We start from the raw sequence: 24,673 nt of genomic DNA, 5'->3' as shown, positions 1-24,673 counted from the left end.
GGGTTTAAATCAAAATTTTAAATTGGCAACCCTGCTACGGACCGGTAGCAAACTCCTCGCGGACCGGCACCGGTCCGTGGACCGGCGGTTGCCGACCACTGGATTAACAAACACATTTATTCGCCTAATAAATGTGCTTAGAAGTTTGTCGTGTCGTTACCTTAGCACTAACACTTAACAGCCAAATAGCTGTTCGGGGCAGATGCTACAGTTAAAACAACTGTTAATGTGGAACTGTAGTCGCGTGCGAACCTTTCGACCTTCAGTTTTTCAGTCTGTAATTGCCGGTGGCAGACAATAAGAACATCTTAAACATTTCGACAACTTTTGTAATATGAAACTGCAAAAAAAAAAGAGTTGGGCATGTAATTTATGCTTCTGTGAATCATCGTAGGACATCTTAGCAGCGTTTACAAATAGCATTTAATAAAGCAAAAATGGCACATTAGACAGTGGATTAAAACCTCTCCAAAATGTGATAAATGGTTTTCCATTACAATTGGTGACACCTAATGCCGTAACGAAAAGATGTGGTTTGCCATCGTAAAAGGCTCTGCGTTCAGAGCATGTAGGATTGGTTTCTCGCTAGTATTTGAAGGGTCCTTTGCGCACGTTAAACCTACTGCTAAATTCAGTAAATCATCTTTAGTGATTTTTGACAAAATGTTTCTTTATTGCAAGATCACCAAAGTCCACACTGCAAACCCATCTCGAATGACGGCAAATAAATACAAAAATAAGTTTTAAACTTGAATTTATCTTCATTTTTCTGTTTTAGCTTTAGGCACATCTGGTTAAATTATCTCCAGTTTCCATAATTGTAAGGAAAATTTCAATAGTATACATGCCAGTTGTAGACGAATAGACGAATTTTATATCATTGTTGTGTCGGACCTATTTTACTGCAACTCTGTTATGGTATAACAACAAAAAAGCTTTTTGAATCACTAAAAAAATCAAATAACATTTAAACAATTTATGATAACTATAGTTAGTCTATAGTAAGAGTATTACGTCATTAAATGATCCATAGTGAAAGATAGGGTTAAAAACAAAAACATATATTAATTTAATGAAAATAATAATTGTATAAATATTTACATAAAAATTTTGTAAATAAAAGGCAGACAATTTGCCATAAATCGGTACCGCACAACATCTATAGAATAAATAAATTTGGATTTAAAAAATTATGCATACAAAACAAAATCTTATTAAGCTCGGTTTTCAATAAGTTTGTTTTACAAGTTATATATATATAATACTTTTAAGCAAATAATCGAATGCCTGCCGTTAGGATAGAAGCGGTAAACGTATTTCGACTTTACAAACTATATGTTTACGGCTAATCGACCATTGTAGATTAAAAAAATTAGATCGACAAATTGCTTAAAAGACTACAGAACAAATAATACTGTCAACAAAATGTACATATGCTCATAAAATTAAAAAACTAAAGAGAATTAAAGAGAATCATATATATGAAAATCACTAACTGATATCTGTTGAAAATAGCAAGGGATTGATTTAACGCCATCAAAATAAGGGCAAATAGATATAGTACATAAAGTTAAATGCACAACTATTGCAAGCGCTATGGGGCAGTATGCTGAGAAAAACTATAGGAGTTGCGTGAAGGCTATTGGAAAGTATGGCATCACGACATTTCAGCGGCCAATTATAAATAACATGACACCTCCACATGACCAAAAGGATTGTTATGGGTTCCAATACCTTTCAAACAAAGCTTATACCAGACATTTCACGTCAAGGATGTACTCTCCATTTTCACCGCCGAATTTTAACTTTTAGGGAGATAAAATATTACCGACAACTATACGAGCTGATTTCGGTAATCACGTCAATAGTTTTTGGCCGTATGGACAAGGCCAGTTCGGATTTTGGAAAATTGGTAGCGCCCCTGACCCTGCGAAACTTAAACGCATCCATAAAAGCAACAGCGAACACGAACAACTCGATCCTGGCCAAAAGTTCCCCGGCGCATCTTCGACGTCCGCTGCCAAATACAAGCACTTGATCCGCTTTAGAATGGTCGAATTGGCCATCACGAATGAAACGTTCCGGCCTGAAAGCAACGCGAAACATTTTACAATGTATATAAGAGATATCCAGCGTTTCCGTGGTTAAATGTTTAACTTTTCAAATCACTATTGTAACGTAATAAAGCAATTTTCCGTGATTCAACAAATATAGTGACAGTAAGCGATTAGTAGAGTAACGCCGATCATTTTATATTAGCTAGAATTTACAATTATATTTATCTAACCGTATATGACAATGCAGTTTCTTGCGATCCAAATACACTATTTTCACCCGTATTGCTATTTTCCGATCCTTAACTAAATAACTGTATTTTGTACATAGCCGTTTGCTGGTTCTTACCTTCACATAAAAATACTAAAATTAGATTCTAGTTTACAATAGTTGATTATTAATTTTTTTTTTTGAGAAATGGAAACGTGGTAAAAATAGGAAAACAACTTGTTATGGAGTGAAACTATTCATAGTTTCACTCCCAAACAAGTTTTTTTTTCAAGTATTTTTGTTTTTTGGTTAAGTTTTGGTTAAGTTGTTTTCTTCAGTTAAGTGTTAATCAGAGTTTCAAAACAAAACTACCTTAGTATTATATATTACATAAGTAAGGACTTACATGAAGCGATCCGGGTGGTGCCACAGTTTTTTGTCGCGATTAATCGACCAAAGGCTTGCCAACACCAATGTCCCCTTTGCGATCGGAAATCCACACAAGTTCGCGTCACTGGAGGGCGCGTGTGGGATGGTGAAAGGCACAAAGCTGCTGTGACGTAACACTTCGCTCAGAAACGACAGCAGGAAAGGTACGTTCTTGCGCTCTGCATAACTGCATAACAATTCAACAAGAAACTTGGTGATACACATTAAATCAGCAGTGTTGTGATGACTTTAGTCATTGACTGGATTGGAGTGCACTGAAGTCACTGTTTTCAACTCACTTAACTTGACTTAAGTTATTGACCCGAATGACTTGACTTGACTTATTAGTATTTTGGACAAATGATTTGACTTGGACTTAAGTCACTTTGTCAAATATCTTGCGATTAAATTTAGTGTTTTTCATTAAAATGTATCAAGTTTTTGCATATCAAACAATTTCATGTATATTGAGTTTGTTCATTTTTTTAGCTGAAATGTTGCTCATGATCGGATTGGTTTGCCAATTTTAATGGTTTAACAGTTTACTTTTATGTGAGTGACATAACTTGAAACTGGCTTGATCATAATGACTTTGACTGGGACTTGACTTAATATTCTTGGAAAAGACTTGACTTGCAGTTATTTTACGAATAAGTTGATTGGGACTGAAGTCATTTCAAAATGACTTGTTTACAAAACTGTAAACCAGAAATAAAATATAGGAACCAGCCATAAAATTTTATATAGACGAGTTCTCCGTAGGGCATTCCTGCATTTTAAAATACAGTTTAATACATAAGTAATAATTGGCAGTGAGTAGGATTTGCATAACAAAAAATAAGGTCTACCTTCGTTTAAAGAATGAAAAACAATTGCGATATTACCTGCTACTGATCATGTTACTGCCAAGTGCCAACCCTACCTTGCAAGCAAATGCGAAACAGCAAATGTAGGTACGACAAAATTAAGTATAAAATACAATAGATAAAATCGAATGTTTCAAAAACAGCTGTCGACTGGACTGGTCGCCCTGTGCGTCGATACTGTACTATTCCAACAGTTATGAAGCAATCGCAAAATGCTAAAACAAATGTATTTAATTTCTGACAAAATAAGTTGAAAAAAGTTGCACAACTACCTAGCATAGGTCTCCGAGGTTTTTGATTTAAAGCCTCAGTTACACTCCACTAATCAAATATAAACCAAAATATAAATTATAAAAGGGAAAATAAAAAATGCGTTAAGAATACTAGAAGTCACACACTTTGGTAAACGCCCAAACAGATGTACTGTATAAAATACAGTAGTACAGGTAGGTCATTTAATTTTAGACCCACTTAGGCGTTTTAGGGTTTAATTACTGTGCATATATTTTTAACACAAAGTTAAAAACAAATTATCACAAATGGCAGTAAAAGAACTGTTCCGTTTTACCTTTATGGCCTTGCCCATCCATAAAAATGCTTGTTATAAATTCTACTTACGATGGCAACCTGCCGAAATCTTGGTGGAACCTGCGCACCTCTCGTCGCACCTTCATTTGAGTATCTTGATATGTGGCAATGTAGATGATCAGCCATGCAAGGGCGGTGCTCATCGTGTCTGTACCAGCACCCAGAAGGTCCCCTAACTGCGAAACAAATATGCATTAATCCTAAATCGGTATGGTGCTTCGTACTGGTTTCCCATGCTGCATTAGCCCAGTTTTCAACGATGTGTTTAACGTTGGCCTGCTGAAGTTACTCCCTTATTCCCTTAAGGAGTGCAGCTACTTGTCTGTTCAGCCAGCAGCCACAACTTAGGCCAAACGGTGTAGCATTCTGAATTTCGTTCGTTTTTACATTTTTAATTGGAATATAGCTAACGTTTAATAAAAAATAACAGTAAACAAATACGCCCCTATTGTAATATACAGCAAACACGCAAGTAGGCTATGTTTATATAAATGTAATACGGAAACAGTTTCGAACCAATAGTTTAACACAGGAAGCAAATTCACGGATTTAATTTATAGTTTGCTTTTACTCAGTGGTTCACAGGAAAGGTAATGTTAAAATATATATGGTCTGTTGTAATTAATCTGATCTGGGCCTTTTAAAGTTGACAGTGTTGTAAATTAAGTAATCGATGTCACAATTATCAAAAATAGGCAATTTTGAAACACCCCTTCTCCAATGTTAAACGCTTAGCACGCTATATTTTATCAAGTTTGCCGTAAGTGCGCGGTTACACGGAGTGGGACTGCTGAAGTACTGTCGGCATTTCTAAAATAAAAGGCGGGACAACTCCACACACGAACAACTCTGGCCACCCAAAGGCATCAGCATTGGACATAGCCCTGATTGTAAGTTTTAAATAAAAGAATAACTCGTTGTGTTCTTACAAGCAACTGTATTTTTAATGGTATTTTCGAGGGCAAATGCTTTTAAATAAAATTTATTAACATTGTTAGGACAAAACACAAACGCTGTAAGTTTATGTTGCTTCTCAGCGTTTTATAAAAGTACTATTTAGGGTCGTACTATGGCTTCAATTGTTATTTTAGAATTCAGACAATGGTAAATAGAATAAATTTGTACTTCAATTCAACAAAGGTTAGCATATTAAAACGTAAATGTCGTTCTCCATTGGCGCGAGAGCTGTTTGATTATTCCATATGCCCTAGGTTGGTAATTCAAGCTTTAACTTCCAACTTAAAATTGGATTAGAATTTGTCATATTACACTTTAAAATACATTTTTAGATATGGTTTAAGGTTTTAAGGCGCAAAGCCCTTAAAATCACAACAGTTACAACATAGGAAAAAAAATACCAGCAGTAAGGTTCTTTCACTGTCGTAAACCTCATCAGTGATTTCGACGTTAAGTACTTGCAGTAGGAACTCCAGCACAGTGCTGGGTTTTTTTACTTCGCTGTTTGTAACTTCGTGAAATCCAGGGTTGGAGTTTTGATGTATGTCGGCACGGTGAAAGATATTTCTGAGACAAACAAATTGCTTATTCACACACACACAGGTACGGTTGCAAAATTCAGGACGGGTCGTTAGGATTTGGAGATTGCTATGGACATCCAAGCGTGATAAACATGTACTAATTAATCAAAAAAAGTTAAACATGCATACTAAATTAATAAAAAAATGTTTTTGACTACGTGTATTATATATCTTATTTTATTTTTAAATTTCTGGATAGTGAAATATATAGACTATAGGTTCTATTTTTATTCCAGTAGTATAGTAACAACTCGTGGTCAACTTTGCAATTATATTTACTTTACAATAAGTTGTGCGACACTTGATAAACAAATTTAACTGTTCTTTCATTGTGTCAGTGGTTATCAAATTACTTTGTGACACCTTTGAAAATACTTGTTGGAAGTGGAATTGCGACGCACCCAGTGATAGGAATTAATCTCAACTTTATTTATTTATCATTTGTTTGTACCTGAAATCATAATTAGTTGCTCATTTTTTTGGTAACAATGAGTTTTGCAAGCATTTAAAATCGCTGTGGAGTTTAGATACAAAACGCAATCATTGTGCGACGCCCTTAGAAATTGAAAACGACCACCTGTTTGAGAACTTCTGCATAATGTAATAATATAACTAATCAACAAATAAAAACCTTTCAAATTGCTTGTTTAGTTTTGCGGTGCGGTACATTCCAAATGGCCATAATTTGCCAATCCAGGGCATAAAATTAACGAGGGTCAGATATAAGTCTGTTGCCTGCAGATCGTTAGCTAGTTTGGCCATGTCTTGCAGTTCTGGATCACTTCGTTCATACCTAAACAACCGAAATAAAAAAGATTTAACCCTTGAATATTTGATTTGTTTTCCGGTCACGAAACAACATTTGTCATAATCTGAATAACTGGGCCGTTTAACCAATCTATTTATGATATCTTTATTTCATAATTGGCTTATTCCAAACCTCACAATGAAGTTTTTATCGACGTTAGATTCCATTTATTTCGGTAATTTTACTGTTATAGTGCATATCGGAATAGGCAATTACCTTTTTCAACTATAGGACCAAGAAAACAAAGCACACAATGAATGTGTGCGGTCCATTGTGTCACACGAGCTAAGGTTTCACATTTTTGCGAATGTAGCTGGGATTCTTAATGAGTAAATCTATATCTGTACCCCGAAAAGCGAAGTTAAATATATTAACCTTTTTCCAAAAAGGATGGTTGAGTTGAGGTTACATACGGTAAGTAGTATGCTGCTCTTGATACTTCCGGTCCGTTCTTGGTCGTTATTTGCGATTGAAATATCTGATAAAATTCTGCCGAGTATGTAGGCTTCTTCTTGAAGAATGCGTTCCACATATGAAAGCTCGAAATCGCATTGGTTGGAAGAGCTCGATTCCTCTGAAAACGTCGATGGTTTTCTTCTACCTTGTACCACTTCCCTGATGGCTCGCATTGCCAATTGTCTATAGCGCCGATGAGTGGCAGACTCCATTTCGGAAAATGTGATGCTTTTGTTCTGCAGAACGTATTCACTGCCAGCGAAGTTGGGCCGGGCAGAAAATAATAGCGATTGTTTCTTTAGGCATTCGTCGACCGCCTGTGGCCCGGCGACCACCACCACCAATTTTGATCCGAAATAAACGCGAAATACGTCCCCGTAGTAACGCCGCATTTCGTTCAATGTTATGTGGCCCATAGCACCAATCTGCAGTAAATTTCCAAAGATTGGCCAAGACACAGGGCCGTTTAATGCATTTACATTTGATGTTTTTTGCCGAAAAATGTAAATTATATATAAAATTGTCGCAACAATCAGCCATCGACAAAAATGCACTCCGCAGTACCAGCTATTTAAACTATTATCATTTGTCATATTATATATAGCATCGCAAAGATGTCTGCAACATAATTGTTTCAAAAACCTGTCAACAAACAATAATACACCAAACACTGAATTAAGCTGAACGGACATAAACAAAATTTTTCCTACTTGCTAATTTTCCCCCGAAAATAAAAGCGTTTGCAAAATGGCCGCCAAAATGAACCATGGACCTGTACAACAAATTAATACTTCTTGGTTCAAAGTATTAGGAAATCGATATCTACAATTGTCAATAATTTACGTTTAACAATATAACGGGCTTATTGAATATAATAAAACTTACAACCTGAATTAGCTAAATAAATATTCCGAAGAGGCCACATTGAGTGTTCACATGTCAGCCATTTTTTTTCAGCGGTCTTTGGTTTAGGTAACAAATTCAAGTTTGAATTGTACGGTTAAAAGAAATTAATATCCAAAACAATTAATATAAGAACAATGGAAAACGAATTAACGCAACGACGCTGCACAATTTATACATTTAAATCTCGTTGAGATAAAACAATGTGACAGCATCGCCTAACATTTTAGTCATTGCGTCATTGCCAAACATTTCCTTTGCCGTTACCGTACTACAAGCTCACACACATAATATACTCACATTAAAGAGCAATTTGCATTGTCGTCTCAAAATGTTTATACTTGCTGATAAAAATAAAACAGTGAGTCTTTTATAATTACTTTTTTATGAAAATACAAAAAACGCTAAATTAGGTGAGTTGTAAGTTATTATAATAAGTAAGGTTTTACAAATCTAACATAACTTTCAGTTAAAGTATTTGCAAATAACGTATTGCACCAATTAACGCATGCTTCACTGAGAATGGCATTTGAATAAATCTTAATTATATGAACATCATTATCAACCTGATTGGTAACATATCGTTTCATATGAATAGCTGCAACCTATGTTTACAATAAGCATTTCCTTTGAATTATTCATAAGTGCGAGGGCAACCGCAGCGTCGTCATGAAAAAAAGCGTTGTATGGCTTCAAGTGACCAGACTGTAACCTTAGTCAATTTCCGATAATAGCGCGTGTGTGCGGGGTGTAACGTGAGATTAAATACCAAGCGGGCGCCTTAACTTTTAAAGTACGGCCGCAAACTCTACTACACTTTACGCTTTATTAAGCAAACAGAACCTCTCTCAACATTTTATAGCCATTTACCAACACCAGTACTGGGATCACGTAATACGGTACCCACTATTCTGATGCGATCCCTTTATAGTTTTCTTCTGTGCTTCGCGGAGGTTACTTGATAAAAGCTGACTTTCCATTCGGGTAATTATTGTGTTATTTAACGATCAGCCAAATTGTTCTAGCACTAGTCAGATAAAATGTCGTTGTTGGCCACTTAGTCGCCGAATGAGCAGCATATCGTCGCTGGCGTGGGGCTCGTTCAAATGCTTTTATCTCCACTGTAAAGCGAAGGCCTGCGCGTTCCGCCCGACTGCACCCCGTGAACTGAGATAGGTCAACTCTGTGACGTAACGAAGGTATGCCGACACTGTCAAATGGCCCCTTTCGGTGTAAGAATTAGCACAATGTCCCCATTCGTTTGCCCAGCCCAACGTCGAATACGATATATTCGTGTAGAATTCCGCTACCGTTGCACGATGCATTTACCTCCATTAGATTAGCTTAAAAAATGAATTTAAGTTTCGTTCTTGCGCTTTTAAAATAAACATATCCAACATAATTGTATGGTAGTATTAAAAGTTTCTCCTGACACTGTGTGTCATGTCTACCGATTTCTGCTTTTCGGTTACTATCTACCGAGTTATATTCATTTTAGCAGCTCGAAGAGAAGTTTATCACTTTACCCTCATTCTAGGACGATAGTGCTGCTTCAATAAGTTTTCAAAATCTATTTAAATAAAAGGATAAAGGATATTGAATCAATTAACCATTTATATATATATGGGAATTTATTCACCCGAATCCTACATGATGCATATATACAACAAAATTTGTAGCAAAGCGGTAGGGATCTTGTAGCAAACGTGAGTGCAAGTTTGTGGCTGAACTTGGCCACTATCTTATCAGATATGAAAAACGTTAAAAAAGTTTGCTTTTGCCATGTGAGATATATGGGCACGTGAACCAAGCGCTTTTCGGTGCGGAAAAGCAGCATACAAGACTAACCTCCATATCGGCTGGCACCGAATTACGGCGACATGAATAAAAGGAAAATGGTGCTAGACTTACGGGGAGAGGCCGTAGTAAGATTGCACCTTGCATTCGCACGCTTTACCATGCTATTGCATAAACACGCACTGAGGAAACATGATCTGAGGGACGTATTTGTGGCGACAGTTCGCCTACAAATATTTGGCATACTGAATCTAATTGTGTATTAATATCTTACAACCTTTATCAGGACCAAATTGTGTTTTTATAAATAGTTTTTATCTCCTAATGTAGTAATTCGCCAAGCTAAATTTTTTTATTGCCTATGTTTCGCACAGTGTGTCTAATAATAATTTAGGTATCATATAGTTATTGCTTATCAAGAAGACTTTGTGTGATCGTACATATCTTTAATCTGTTATTCAATGGCCGCTATTCTTACCACGTAATTGGAATTGCGAATTTTAGAGCGAAAATTGATTTTGATATCAAACGAATAAAGCGAAGTTACCTGTAACATGGAACAGGCCTGATGATAACCACTAAGGGCGTGGAAAGTTGTAAAACACTGCAATTTAAACTCCCAGGTGTATGACGGTCGCACGCGATTGTATGATTTTATACGGGCTAAGTAAACATTGTTGCTTGGTATGTAATTGATTAATCTCCATTGTGTTTTCTTATATTGAATGCCATTGCGGTCCTGTTGTTTAACAATATAGCTATAGCCGTTTCCACACATCTTTTGAAAAAATACGTGACCCCCAATCAGATTAAAATCATAACCTATACAAATTAGCAAAATGTTCATACTTTGAACAATTGTATAAAAATTGCTAAGAACATAAGCAAAAAACAACATAAGCAAAAAAAACAAGAACTAAAGTTATTGTTTGAGGTTTGTCCTTCCTTACTGCCTGTTGCCTTTCCACTTTCGGTTTTCACTTATGAACCCTAATAGTTTTACACTTTTGTTTTAGTGCTGAAGGGGAACTATTTTGTTTCAGAAACTGCTTAAACAAAATAAACTTCCCCCGTCTTATTTTTGGCTTTGTATTATATATATTTTTTTTAGCAGCAAGCGAACTAGCGTACGCGCTAGCCGCTTTGCTAAAGATTGAGTTTAGCGTTGGCGTTGACGTTTGCGCCATGTCTTTTAAAAAATTATATTTTTAAACTTGTGTGTGGCATCCGTTCAGCGACGATCGTTCGCAGAAAACTTAACTAATTGGCGTAACATTTAATTAGAATCAAACGATGTTAATGGTGATGGTGTCAAGCTCAGCTCAGTTTCACTATAATGAGGTTCAGTGTCACTTTTAGGAACTTGGTTTACGAACTGCTTTGTAAACCGAAACTCTACTATTGAGAGTAGAACTGATGCAACAGCATTCCATAAACCTATCTATTTTTCGTTATTTGTTTAAGAGTTGTATGAAATCGATACCATGTTTCAACCGTAGAATAAAAGCTCAATTTTTCTCTAACTGCAAGCTAATGAAAGTATTTACGCCTAATAAAAAGGTTTCGAAGAAAGAAGATAATCTAATTTAAATAAATAGATCCTAAACTCGACATCCATCTTGTTAGAGTCCCTAGTAATGAAAATAACTAGTTGTTTCACAACGTAAAGCACAACGTATATACCTGTCAATTTTCATTTTAACATTCATGTTACCTAGATTAGAATAATTGTTTTATTGTTTTGTCAACCACTTAACTGTTACACAACTTATTTTCAAAGTAACAAAACTTGCTTTTTACTAAAATATTCAACTAATTGTCAAACAAGTAAACAAATAAGCAAAGAAAAGATAAGCCCAACAAATAACAAGAGTTGATTACCTGTTTTTTTTGTACTACAAGTAATGTTATGAATAGAAAGAAAACGGTCAACGACAAACAAAACTGCAAACATAAAAAAGCAAAAATCAAAATTTAGTAAAACACAACTAACATTACAATTAGATGCTACTGGCAAAACCCCATGAAGGCTTCAAATTTTCAATGGTCTTTGTCCGTCCTCCACATGCACCATGTACACCGAATTTCGGCTGTTCAACACCAACCTTTTCTCCCACAAAACGTTCGTCTGCTTTATGAGAAGCTGGTTGCCACCTTGTGTCACAACTAAGACGAACGAATTTCGTCAGGTTGGTCGTCGACATGTGAACCAACCTAAACAAGATGGCGAAAAGTGCGATAGCGCTTGAACGTCCTTTAAACCAGTGGTCGGCAATCGCCGGTCCGCGAAGAGTTCATCACCGGTCCGTAGCAGGGTTTCCAGAAGATATTTTGATAAAAATCTAACTACTCGTACGTACAATATATCGAAAACGGGCCATATATAATATTTTTTTGATGTTCAAGCGTGCTCACCCCAAAGTGCAATAGATTTAAATCATGCAAACAATGTTTATAAACAATGTTGATGTTCAGACAGAAAATTTTAGAAAAAACGCATGCATTTTAATTAGGACATTGAAAAAAGTTGTTCCTTTACTGAACATTTGTTGTTTTTAAGGCCGGTCCGCGACAAAAAATCAGTTTTAAACCGGTCCGCAGTGTAAAAAAGGTTGCCGACCCGTGCTTTCAACCTAAAATGTTTTACCAAACGAACTAACTATAACCTGTCTCCGAACAAAAAAAAACGAACTCCGTTAGATAAACATTTTTTTTTTAATTTTTAAACGAAATTCACGAATTATACTAATATTTCTCATCGTCAAGCATTTTCAAAAAGAAGGAAGAAAAACTAGCGGAGCGGAGTGTGGTTTAGACTAGATTAATACAAAAGAACTGTCCACCGAACCTCATATCAAAAATAATCACATCTCCAGCTTGGAAGTTGCTAGTCTTCCAAGTTCCTCCGATTTTGGTGATCTCATGCGGATCCTCAGTAAACCATCCCGAACCGGTTACACCTTCTGCTTCCAAATCGCAATTACCGTACGTTGTTTGTAGTTTACCGAAACTGTGATTGCATTACAACACTGTCAGAACTCTACATTGATCAGCTCAAAAGTTACATCTAAACCATATATAACTCCTACCATGCATCATGGTTCGATCCTTCGCAAACTGCTAATACGCCCATATTAGCGGGAATATCACCCAAGGGAGTCCACATTGTTAACAGATCTTGAGAGCCTCTGGACATGTAAACTCTAAACCAAAATGCAATAAACACGGTTTGTATTTTAGGAGTATTTATTGGCAGACATTTATATATTTATTTTATTCGATATGTGGCAAGAACCTGTCAACATGTGCTCCGGTATACCCATCTGAGTGCATTGCCCGCAACCATTTGAAGTCAAATGTGATTGCTTTTTCTCCAAAGTACTTTTCAAAAAATCTAAACACTAAATATAAATACTGTACGTGCAACTAACGAATTAAGAGTCTATTTCGCAAAAAAGTATCCTTGGCCTAGAAAATAAAATACTCGAATTATACTAAAGCAGTATAGTTCCCAACCTGGTGGTCGCGACTTCAACAGGGTAAGTATAGCTTCAGTTTAATGGCCTTAAACACTCATTTTCTGACACAAAAAAACTCGCTAACGACATTTGTGATAATTGATTTCCCCGCAAACGTTTGCCACACTTAAACAATTCAGAGATATAGCCAAACTAATTAAAGAGGCAGCCTGCATAGAAATACTCATATAAACTATCTTCTTGATCTATATTAGGGTTGCTTTATTTTTACAAAAACTAAAGTAATCAATTCTTAATGTTTTGTTCAAGTTACTTTAAGAGTTTACTGGAAGTTAATGTTCTATTGGTAGGCTACGCCGTATACGCACAACATCGTTTTTCAAAAGTTTTTAACGACGCAAACAAACCTAAAACCGCAACTTTTAGTCTTGTGCATGCTTCTGGCCAAAATATGAAACGACCTGTGAACGTTTCGCCAACTGGTATGATTAAAAACTGGATGATACGAAATACATCAGAATTGGGGTGTAGCGGAGGTTTTTGAAAACTGGAAAGGGGCTCGCGACAACAAAACGGTTCGGAACCACTGAACTAAATTCTTCGGGACCTAGGTGATTTTTGAAATGATTGCAAAACAGAGGTATTGAGCTTTATAATCTTGCTATATGTTAGAATTTGTTGTTTTGCAAACCACAATAAATTGCGCGTTAACAATTTTTTTAATGTCAATGGATTGCTATGACGATATCGTGACTTTTTATTTTTGCAAACCTGTTGACATGACTTAAATTTGTTTGTAAATTAGTTCACTGGGACTTGGTTTCTTTCAAAAATTGGTTTTAGTTGCCATCGAAAATAAAGTACGTGTGACATTATAACAAATATGAAATCTTATGGTTCATGAGAAAAGCAAAACTTCTAAGTCTTAAAATTAATAGAAGTAGATACTGGGAACAGCACGATATGCTATAAAATACATAAGAGGAAAGGCAATTATATTTGGTATAGGATGTAACGGAATAAAGCTATTTAATTAATGCACTGACCATGATCTCCCTCGATAACCTTCTTCATTTGATTGCTGTGCGTGATACGATTTTTTCCCTCCATAAATGGCAAGCAGCCCAAGCCACATCGGGGATTTAACACACCTTCCCCCACCGTGTGTGTATCTGTATTGAGGATATCTTTTCCCTGTAAGATTTTGTAATAACATATGTATTTAAAACTCTGGTAATGAAAACCGATAGAAATCTGGAACCAGTTAAAAATATTTTTGTTTAACTATAAGTACCAAAGCAGGGTCGGATACAATATGTTTTTAGTGGGGGGCAATACAAATCCAGGAATGACATCACAAAGTTATGACATAAAGTGACGTCACAAGTAACGTCTCAATGTTACATCAAAATGTAACGAATTTAATTTTAATATTTAAAGACAAAAACAATCGCAGGTAGAGTGAAAAGAACGGTTACTATGTGTAGTTTAAGTTTCACAACTTTCATTTTAAAGGGTGCCATGAAACGCACGACGCCTTTTGACTTAACTGATTTCGACAAAACGGTCTGAGACACAAACCAAGGGGGTACATGGCCACGTGGCCATACTCTGTATACGCCCCTGCTCCAACGAAGGATTTTTTTTGTAGGCTGGTTTTAACAAAGATATGACATGCTATTTCTGACTATGGTTGATAGCTAACCAGAATAAGCTATTAATTGCTGCCATGGCAGGCATTATATATAACGGGGTGTTGCTCGGTCTGCTGGGGAAAAAAGTAAATTCGACTCCCAAGTTTGTCTTACGACAAGTGCACACAGATAAACAAAAGTAGTGTAAAGCAAACTATAAAAAAATTATCTGAGTGGACTTAATTTACAGCAAAGCAGTTATATAGGCGACTTTAGCTTCATGAAACCAAAATACACGTGTGGAAAGTGTTTTTACTGTATACCATTTCACATTCACGAAGTACAGGGAACACACAATAAGACCTATACAAACTTACAAAGCTTCAATATGTCAAGTTTATTAATCTATAAAATATAGTATTTAAACCAACCACATAATAAAACCAAACACGCAATAGTGTAGGTAGAGGGTTGGAACGATTGAGGGACACCTGTGTGGCATCGGCCGTTTTGGCTCCCTGGGTTGACCGACGCCGTAGGGGCGCCGTTGTTTTTCATCGGATTGTTTGCTCTTGATGTTAGGATCGGGTAATGGCTTGGTATTCAGGCGTTATTACCATTACCAAATATATTTTTCCTATTTTGGTAATTTTTCAAACTGTTACTTCGACGTTGATGTTGTTCTAATTTCGCTATTATGGCTTGATTTCGATTTACATTGGCGGATTTATTGGTTCCGTATTTGTTATTGAACAAGTGCACGTCGGAGCCAGCCAATTAAACCGAAGCTTTTTAAATATCGGTTTAATAACATTTTAGAATAATGCGCATATTACAATAAAAGGTAAAATTTTCAACCATGCTTTTCTAATTTGCGATGTCGTTAATTGCATGACAGAAGCCATAAAAACTAAAGACTGCCAAGGGTTGAAATTTGCCTACCAACTTAAAATAAACTTACAGTCTTGTCTAAAAAAACCCAGATTTGTAAGCAAACAGGAAAACTAGTATTTTGTTATTATGAGGACCGTTTTCCGTTTTCACAAAAATAACATTTACGAAGCATAGTAGGCTACTTTTTTTACTTCAAAGTGACCTTTATACAACAAACACTGCGTCGTCGGGTCTCCTCGTACCTGTTCATTGATATAGTTTAAAACGACATTCTTTGCACTTAGGACTTCTTGCCGTGGATGGAAGTCTTTAAGGTATACATATCTGAAAATAATGAAGAAATGTAGACAATAGACTAGAATTAGACATGCAGATTAGGGGTGCAATTAATTTTAACTGGCGGCGCATGAGAAACACAAGATGTTGTGGTGGGCTGAAGCATTAATAGCGGGGCAATTCAACAGGCCATGAACCCATGGTTTCACATTCTAAAATTTGTTAGAAAAATTATAAGAGCAATTCTTTTTTCTGATAAAATTACCAATCGGAGTTATGGCCTCTTTCGTAAGGTCGTTTTTCTGCTCATTGAAGAATAACTGAAAACTTCGAACTTGACATGTCTGTTTTTGTTTTTTCAAATTGTCTTGTTTTCAAGATTATTTAGAAGGTGAAATTTAAATGTTTTACCTATTGCATCTAAAGTACAAGTAATAATATGGAATATCTGAGCATTAAAAAACTGAAAGGCAGATAAAGTTTGCAATGTCAGGTTCATACGGTTTGACATCCATAAACGTTTTTATCTTCCATTCCTTAAATTTTGGCAAATTAGGCTACAGTCGAATAAAAAAAAAGAGCTCGATGGCTTCCGGTTGTTGTCTGGCTTGCGGATTTGTTTAGCTTAGGTCAGAATATCCCAAGCATACAGCTATGGTACTCTTGGTTGTTATTATTATAAAAATTACAAAGATACCGACTAGTCTAGGTTATTGTTGCCATCGTGACAATGGAAGCCCTTTAAAAGCGGTAGGGAACCTATGGCATTAACATGGCTCGTCTAATGACGTCATACCTCTGTTTTGAATTTATCTCACAGATAAAAGTAAGCTATAGCTATTGCGGAGCTTCTGAAACTCCAATGCATTTGTTTTTTTGAGTGTCCACTTTTAACCTCCGAAAGGTACGTTTTAAGCGCAATTTGTTCTCTGTTTGTCGATAATTCTGTAACGTCACCGACTGCGTTGTATTCTTTGTCTCATGCTACTTTGTTGAATTATACCTTCTGTTCGGACATCGTGATTTAATTTGCTCTGAATCTCTCGTTTTATTTAACGCTGTTCATGACTTTTTGTTAGCTTCTCGTAGATTTTGATGTAAATTCTTTCTAGTGTCCAATATTGAGTCATTACGTGTTGTTTCTTAAAACCGTTTGTTCTTCGTTATAATTGGTGTCGCAACAAAAGGTTTCTTCAGTCGTAAGACTGCCACCTGATTGTCGTTAAATCCATAAAAAAAAAATTAAGCTATAGCTTTTCTAAAGATGATATTTTAAACTGCTCGCGACCATGGCATCTTTCCAAACTGTATTATTATGAATATTTGAACGAAATATACTAGCAATTTCGCTTTTGGGGTCTTTTAGCCCGTTTGACGAAATCGTTTTGTTCAAAATTCCCAATGCGTTGCATAACACTCTGTCATCAAAGTTTGCTAACTTACCACATGCCTTTTTCGCGATTAATATGTTATGTCTTCTAAATTCCCTGTGTCGATTGTCTAATCGGGAATACTAGAAGGTCATTCAATACTCGTCAAAAAAAACACACCAACATAATGTCGACAACAACGACGCAAAAAAACCTGGCCTTGCAGGCTACACATGGCAACCGTATTGATTTTAGTTAAAGTTCACGAAAATGCAAGTACAGGAAAAGAGCATAGCACGTCGAAAGGTTGGACAACAAATATAGCTACTAGAGGAGCTATATTCTTTGAAAATTATGCCGGTAGCAACAATTTATATGTGAAAGGTAAACTTTCTGTGGGACATATATATCAAGTGCAGAAATGGTGAATTATTTGCAATGTTTTAGACCAGAGGCGTGCAAAGGCCACAGCACGGCCCGCGAGACCTATTTACGTGGCCCGCACAGACTACGTCAAGTAGCCCATTGTTTTTTTAAATTTTTCACTGTTTAAGAAGTTATTTGGAACGGAATCATTGGCATTTATCAATTTGTATTACGTCACACTGTCCGAACCTCCATTATTGCGTCATAGTCTGCATTGTAGTAAAACTGCCTTGTTTTGCTGGCAAAAAAGAAAGGTTGATTATTAAAGGTGGAAATTCAAGCAAGATGTAGTTTGCCTCCTTTGTCAAAACGTTATATCAGTAATAAAAGAGTATAATTTCTAAGGGACACTATAGTTAAAAACACTCTTCTAATTATGATAGCCTTGTAGGTCAATTGCGGGTTGATAAAATGCTGCAATTGAAAAAGTCTTTGAGCAAACAACAAGAGGTATTTCATTGTTATAAGAAAGACGTTGAGCTTGTTACAAAACTGGGCTATAAGTTATCGAAAGCAATTGCCGAAAAAGGAAAGCCTGTTCAAGACAAAATTCAGGAATCAGCTCACAGATGAGCACTTGTTAAGTGATCTTCGAGTTGGCACTTCTGCCAAAACTAACAAGATCTCTGGTGAGAGAAGATATCACACATCTCATTAATCGCTTAATGAGTAACTTGATTCTACGCAGTTTTCCAATAAAAAATTTGTTTAAAAAAATATATCTGTTGTTCGATTGTCCGGCCCGCACCACCATCATAGTTATACATTATAGCCCGCTGCGATAAACATTTGCACGCCCCTGTTTTAGACCTTTGAAACTAAACAATTAAATGTCAGAATATTTTATTGGCGAACAACAACATTACAGCACTTGAATAACGCCGTTCACTGACCCCCCACAAATACAAATCACTGAAACAAATACAAAATGTAATTATAAAAAGTTCATCGTTTAAACTACATGTAAATTAAACTATATTGTGCTGCTAAAAATGTTATCGGTGTAAAAATATTTTTTTCTTTATTATTATTGTATTTTAGGGTTTTTTGCTGTGGTATTGTTGGATTTTTACACTCAAGCCCAATTAAACTAGTAATAAATCAAAAACTTGTTTTTTAAATTAAAGAATAAGAAGTTAGGGCGAAAACATAAAACGAGTATCATTACTAATTCTTTAGCTAAAAAATAAAAACGTACAATTTTTATATTTGACTGAATGTTAGGTGTACATTTTCCCTTTATTTAAGGTACTGTAAATCAAAATCAAAACATAGGTTTTTGAAAAAAATTAAGGGGTTAAAATACAAGGCCAGCGAGTCGAAGCGCAGCCCTGGTGCCATTATTAGGATAATTCACATCCGTCGGCAACAAAGTATGGATAAAGCAGCGGTTTTCGAACTAGGGTTTGCGGACCAACTTGGGTCCGTACAGCAGTTTCAAAGGGTCAGCAATGAAAATTATTCTTTAAAGCACTTTCCGAGGGTTCGAAATGTACAGCAATTTAAGTGTGATTCGATAATAAAGATTTTTCAGGTACATTGATGAGTGAATTCCAGCAAAACAAGTGCACCCATTCTTTAAACGCTTACCGTATTTGATAGTTTTTGCTTTTTCTTTCATTGGCGTGTTTTTTGCATTTTTCCCATAACACTTTTTGATTGTTATAGGGCCGCGAAAAATCAAAATAATTGCAAAGGTTCCCCCAGGCAATTTTTTTAGAAAACCTGGGATAAAGGTTCAAAGCTTATACGCTTAAGTGTCATGGCGAACTGAGGAATTCGCGCGCCATTATGCAACTGACTATAATCACACCCTGCGTTTATTCGTTTAATGTGGTGGCATGGAACAGCCCTGGATCCGACCTTCACCACTTCTATATACAATTATTTCTAATTTCGTGTGCTAAAGCTTACCCTTTGGTCTTGATTTCATTTCGCAAACCAATTTGACTTTCGAGAAGATGGTTGCAATGCTGTAATTGCTGTAGATAAGGTCCAGGAAAAGTTAATGGAAATGTTCCCAGTCGGACTTCCATTATTATTTGTTCTTATCTCTATTAAGTATAGTGTCTTGCTTTACATTGATTTACTATAACCTGCAATTGTTTTAGAATAACTCAATGAATCTTATATGTAACATAAAATACAAGCTTAAGCTATTTATGTATAGCAAGGAGCCTAGCATTGTAGTGTAAATTAAGTTGGACTACAAACAAGCCAAGTTAATTATTTACTCCAGCCTAAACACTGCCTCAAACAGTAACACACACTAAGGCCTACGAAGCAAGCACATTTACGACGGAATAGCCTACAATCCACAACATAACGACCATCTTCTAAGTAATTCAACAAAATTTGTTGTAACATCTGTACGAATAAGAACAAAATACGGACAATCTTAGAGTAACGTCGTGCACACAGCTTTCTCAAAAGCGTCAGGTTCTTTGATATAAAAACGGATAGTCTTAAAAATGGTCATAGTTCAAAGGGTTTATTACACGGTCAAGGGTTTATTACAAGACAGTTTGTTTACCGCAAAGTTTATTAGTGTTTGCAAAATATGGCGTTTATTGCAGTATTTAAGCAATTTTTATTTTTAAACACAATACAAATTTTTCTTACGTTATACGCTATTTGGTACAAGGATTGCGTTCTTGCTTGAATATCGCACCAAAAAATGCTACCGCGCGGGACCTGCACGGATATCGTCAACAATCCTTCCCAAGAATAATTTGACAGTGATTAAGGTCAAAGCCCAATGTATTTCTACAATGTGTTCAAACCACCCTAAAATTAGGCAGGGTTCGCTAAATATTGCGTTTATTGCAGCAGTTTGCCAAAAAGCAATTTTGGTTTCAAGGGAGATTTTTTTACATTTAACGCAGTTTGGCACCGGGATTGGACGTATTTACTGGAATATCATGCTATCAGCCATGTTTATTGTCCCAAACAATTCATGCAACGCCTGCAACGACCTGAAGTTTTAGGTCTGAATGTGATTCCCGGTCGATAAATATCACGCATTTTTCTTATCTAAAAGATGTTTGACACGCTGAGTCCAGTGTTGTATGCTCTGGTCGATTATTTAGTCTTATCGTTTCAAAAACATCACACAACATTGTACTTAGGTTGCATGTTAAATTGTCACAACTTTTTAAAACATCGTCTTCGTATTTTAGGTTGCGAACCTTTTTTGCATTGTAGAAAAAACTGTGTACATAGTAAGCGCAAAAGTAATTTAAGCTCACAAGACGAACAATACAATCTTTTACGGGTTTGTCCGACGTTGGTCATAGCTTTTTTGTGACTGTAAAATTAAATTAAAGGTATCGCTTTTTATAGACTTTTATGCCTTCCAAACATTTTGAAATTATAAAGCATAATTAATCAGTGATTTTGCGGGTTATTTCGTTGTTTTTTAAGGCTTATAATACGCGACTTAAAAATTACTCTAAAAAAAAAAATTACTCTAATACTTTAAAATCCTTAGGAATTATGCAAATTAAATGTTTATAAAAAAATATAGCGTCGCCGGTGCAATTGACGACAATGCCATATGTTTAGCAAAAAATATTTTTTTATGATTCACCTTACATGAAAAAAATGTTTCAATAGTATGTCATATTTTTAGAACTATTTGATATCGAGCTCATTTTCGTTTTTTAAAGTTTCGGCAACAGAAGAGTTTATTGACCCTTTTTTTTTTGATATATATATATCCTAGGCGCTTTTTGATGTTAAATGTGAAATCATGCAATACAATTTTTTTTTATATGATGCGAACCTAAAACGTTAGGTTGTAAAAAATTAGGCTTAAATAATTAGGTTGGCCATTTAGCAATTGTTAAAGTAAGCTGGAACGGTTCGAAAACGGTGTTTCGGTAAATAAAAAAAATGTACTTTTTTTACTTGGTCCCTTTTTTACCAGGCCATCCCGTCACAGTCTTGGTATAATTTAAACCTATAGATTCCAGTTGCATGTTTGTGCACTAGGTACGTAGAACGTTAACCTCAGGCTTGCTATTATATGTTGCTTGTTTCCAACTCCCCCTAATAACACAACTTTGTGACGTCATCATAATTTTTTTATTGTTTTGGTAAGAAAATGATTTTACTGTCACCCCTGCTCGATAGTCATATGCGATTAAACCAAACTTGACTGTCCCAGTTGGAATCTAGAACTTTGACAACGTATTAAGTTCAACGTTTACTAAATCGCCGTGAGTAAACACTGGGTACCTTGAAAGTTTATGCAACACAAAGAAAACGACATTGCTTTCAAATTTTATTATACTTTGCAGTATATACCAAATATCAACTTAGTGCTGTTGTTGATCCACCTCGTTGACCATTTCAACAAGTTCTTGTGCCTCCTCTGGCAGCAAGTCGTCTTTCATATCTAGAGACTTCTCTAATTGAGAATCCTCTTCAGACATCTTTTCATTATCTGTCGAAACATTTTTAAACGCAATAAATTACCATATTTAAATTGGATGAACTTAAGTAAGTTTAAGCTAACATGCAACCAGAACAACCGTGAATGTTTTTGAACTAAAATAACAATAAAACATTACGGAACGCCTGTCGTTTATCAGATACAAAAATCGACCAACCTGCATCGTAGTAGCCTGCGTCGTAGCGCCTTCTGCGATGATAGTAGTAGTACCTTCTTCGGGAGTAGTACCTTCTTCGGGAATAGTACCTTCTTCGGGACCAACTCCACCATGCATCAACATTCACGGTGGAGACAACCAACACTAATAGCAAAAGCAAGCAGAGTTTGTCCATCTAAAAATACAAAAAGGGTTTCAATTTTTTTTTAAGCAACACTACTGGTCATCTTATATATTTAACACAAACTGATTAACAGTATAAATAAAAGTTGCAACAACTTCTGTTAACTCTGTGATTCAGGTCTCTCATCTAACTTACCTCGAAGTGCAGTTGCAAGACAATAGTGCGGGATCATAGCTATGCATCCTTATATAACGCTGGTGCAGCTGTTCAAATTTTAGGGTTCTCCCATGACGCATAAAAGGTAAACAATTTAGAGTCGTTGGATTTATGCATGGCGAGGAAGCAGAATATTTATTGAAAGGAAATATATAGTTACCCTTGTGATAAAATTTCCACGAAAACTATTGAGAAATTTTTATTTACTTTTAACATAAACCGATTAATCTATATACAGAAACGTTTCTATATCGGCAAAATTATTGCCTGAAATTAATAACACCGAATCGCAATAATATATACGACAAAATTGTATCTAAACCAGTCAAAATAAGCCTCAAACACATCGGTGTAATATCTCAATAGTCCAAAATCGTTAAAACCGTAGGAAGAAAGTAAGGGACGATTTGATGCCTCCATCTTGGCGTCGGCTGTTTTGGTATGCGAGTCACCATATGCTTTTCCACATTTTCAATTAACAGTTTGCGACCTTATCAGTTTAGAAATGTTGGTTCTGCGCATGCGCACGTCGGACCCTGGACACAGGTAGTCTTACGTAAATCTTTCTTGAGTCCCAATTCCTGAGCTCGACCATGGCAAAACAAAGACTCCGTCGAGTCTCTAATCCTAAAACCAAGTACGCAGACCTGGTGTTTCATTGCGACGATCATGTTAGACGAATTTCGGTTTTATTATTGCAGTTGTTCTCTATAAGACAGTTCCAGGCTTATTGTGGCTTTAAAGAAATATATACTTCTATATTAGGAGCTTCCAATTGGTTAAAATAAATCAATTATATATTATAGTATTCATGAGTAATAACCGTAAACTTTTTACTGCCAAACATATAATTTTATGGGGTTAGCAACGAAGCTGTTGGGTGTACATCAATCTATACTCTACAAACGAATTTACAAACAAACGAAAAGTACATTGACGATTAAACTTAACTTAACATTGGTTTTATTTTGTCGTTTCTATGATTATCTATGGACTAAAAGTTTTCTCACCGAAAAAGTTGCCACGTCTTAATAATACCACATGCTGAAAACGATAATCCTAAGAAACGGCTATATTGATGAGAATTCTTGGAATTTGTCAGAATCAAATATTCCAAAACCCAAATATTGCTTTAGTTTTAGTTAGAAAAGCCATGACGGGAAGCGATTACATTTAAGATTGGCATACGGATGGAAGTGTCTATTTTTTTTCAAGGAAAACGCACACATATTGTTTTGTTTATAGAACTTCCGTATCAACAACGGTTTAGCTACTTAATCTTTTTGATTATTCGATAGTAACTGAGGTCGATTTGAAGAAAAGACGGCAAAAATGCAGTGCGAAATGCAAAAAACTCGCGTCTATTTGGTTTGAAATGCAAACTGGGACCGTAGTTTGTCCAGGTGTGGATTAAACTATAGATAAACACACTTATTTCTTCGCCTTCTTATGTGCTCTCAACAAAAAATAGCTGAATGTATTTAACTCGACTAAAGTTGCTTCTTTACGATGTTTTCTAACATTATAACAGTTAAAAGTTACCTTCACCTACCAATTAAGCACCCCTAAATCTGTTCCCGGGTGTGTTATACCAAGTGACACGCTGTTTTTTTACAGGAATCTCTCGAGTCGAAGCGGGTAAGTCATGGTTCAGTTCAAACTATATACCCTACTCATTTTATGTGTCCTACATCGTTATATGGGGGTCGGTGTCCTTGCCTTAACCTTTGGAAAGCTGGAGCTATTTCTGGGTCTTGCTCCTGTGCTTGCGCAATCTTACCCATTGTCAAATCACTAGAGTCACGAACATCGATAGTGGCAACCTTCGGCGCATCGGTCAACTGGTCTTCGCCTTTTCGACTAAGAGCGTCTGCATTTTTACGTTTGACTCCCGGACGATGCATTAGATTAAAATCGTATTGTGACAGGCACTCGATCCATCGGGCACACTGGCCTTAGACGTCGTTAGACTGATAAAGCCACTTAAGTGA

At 35.9% G+C, this 24,673-nt stretch overlaps 2 protein-coding genes across 2 annotated transcripts; both read right to left on the bottom strand.

Moving 5' to 3' along the window:
• Positions 1-1,309: 1,309 nt before the first annotated feature.
• LOC146138240 (cytochrome P450 1A1-like) lies at positions 1,310-7,543 on the bottom strand. Its single transcript, XM_083394542.1, has 6 exons — positions 6,870-7,543; positions 6,318-6,479; positions 5,507-5,672; positions 4,179-4,324; positions 2,672-2,881; positions 1,310-2,086 (listed from the first exon to the last, which is right to left on the bottom strand). Exons 1-6 carry the CDS (start codon positions 7,541-7,543, stop codon positions 1,825-1,827), a joined length of 1,620 nt encoding a protein of 539 aa, XP_083250668.1. The 3' UTR covers positions 1,310-1,824.
• Positions 7,544-11,650: 4,107 nt separating this feature from the next.
• Positions 11,651-19,765, bottom strand: LOC146138239 (uncharacterized). Its single transcript, XM_083394541.1, has 7 exons — positions 19,644-19,765; positions 15,900-15,981; positions 14,176-14,323; positions 12,946-13,051; positions 12,740-12,853; positions 12,499-12,660; positions 11,651-11,864 (listed from the first exon to the last, which is right to left on the bottom strand). The coding sequence occupies exons 1-7, from the start codon at positions 19,763-19,765 to the stop codon at positions 11,651-11,653; spliced, it is 948 nt and encodes a 315-aa protein (XP_083250667.1).
• Between the last annotated feature and the right edge of the window lie 4,908 nt (positions 19,766-24,673).

Source organism: Ascidiella aspersa, chromosome 7, assembly GCF_963924565.1.
Source record: "Ascidiella aspersa chromosome 7, kaAscAspe10.2, whole genome shotgun sequence".
NCBI classification, from domain to species: domain Eukaryota; kingdom Metazoa; phylum Chordata; class Ascidiacea; order Phlebobranchia; family Ascidiidae; genus Ascidiella; species Ascidiella aspersa.
The sequence above is the reverse complement of the archived record's forward strand: the minus strand, read 5'-3'. Positions and strand labels throughout refer to the sequence as shown.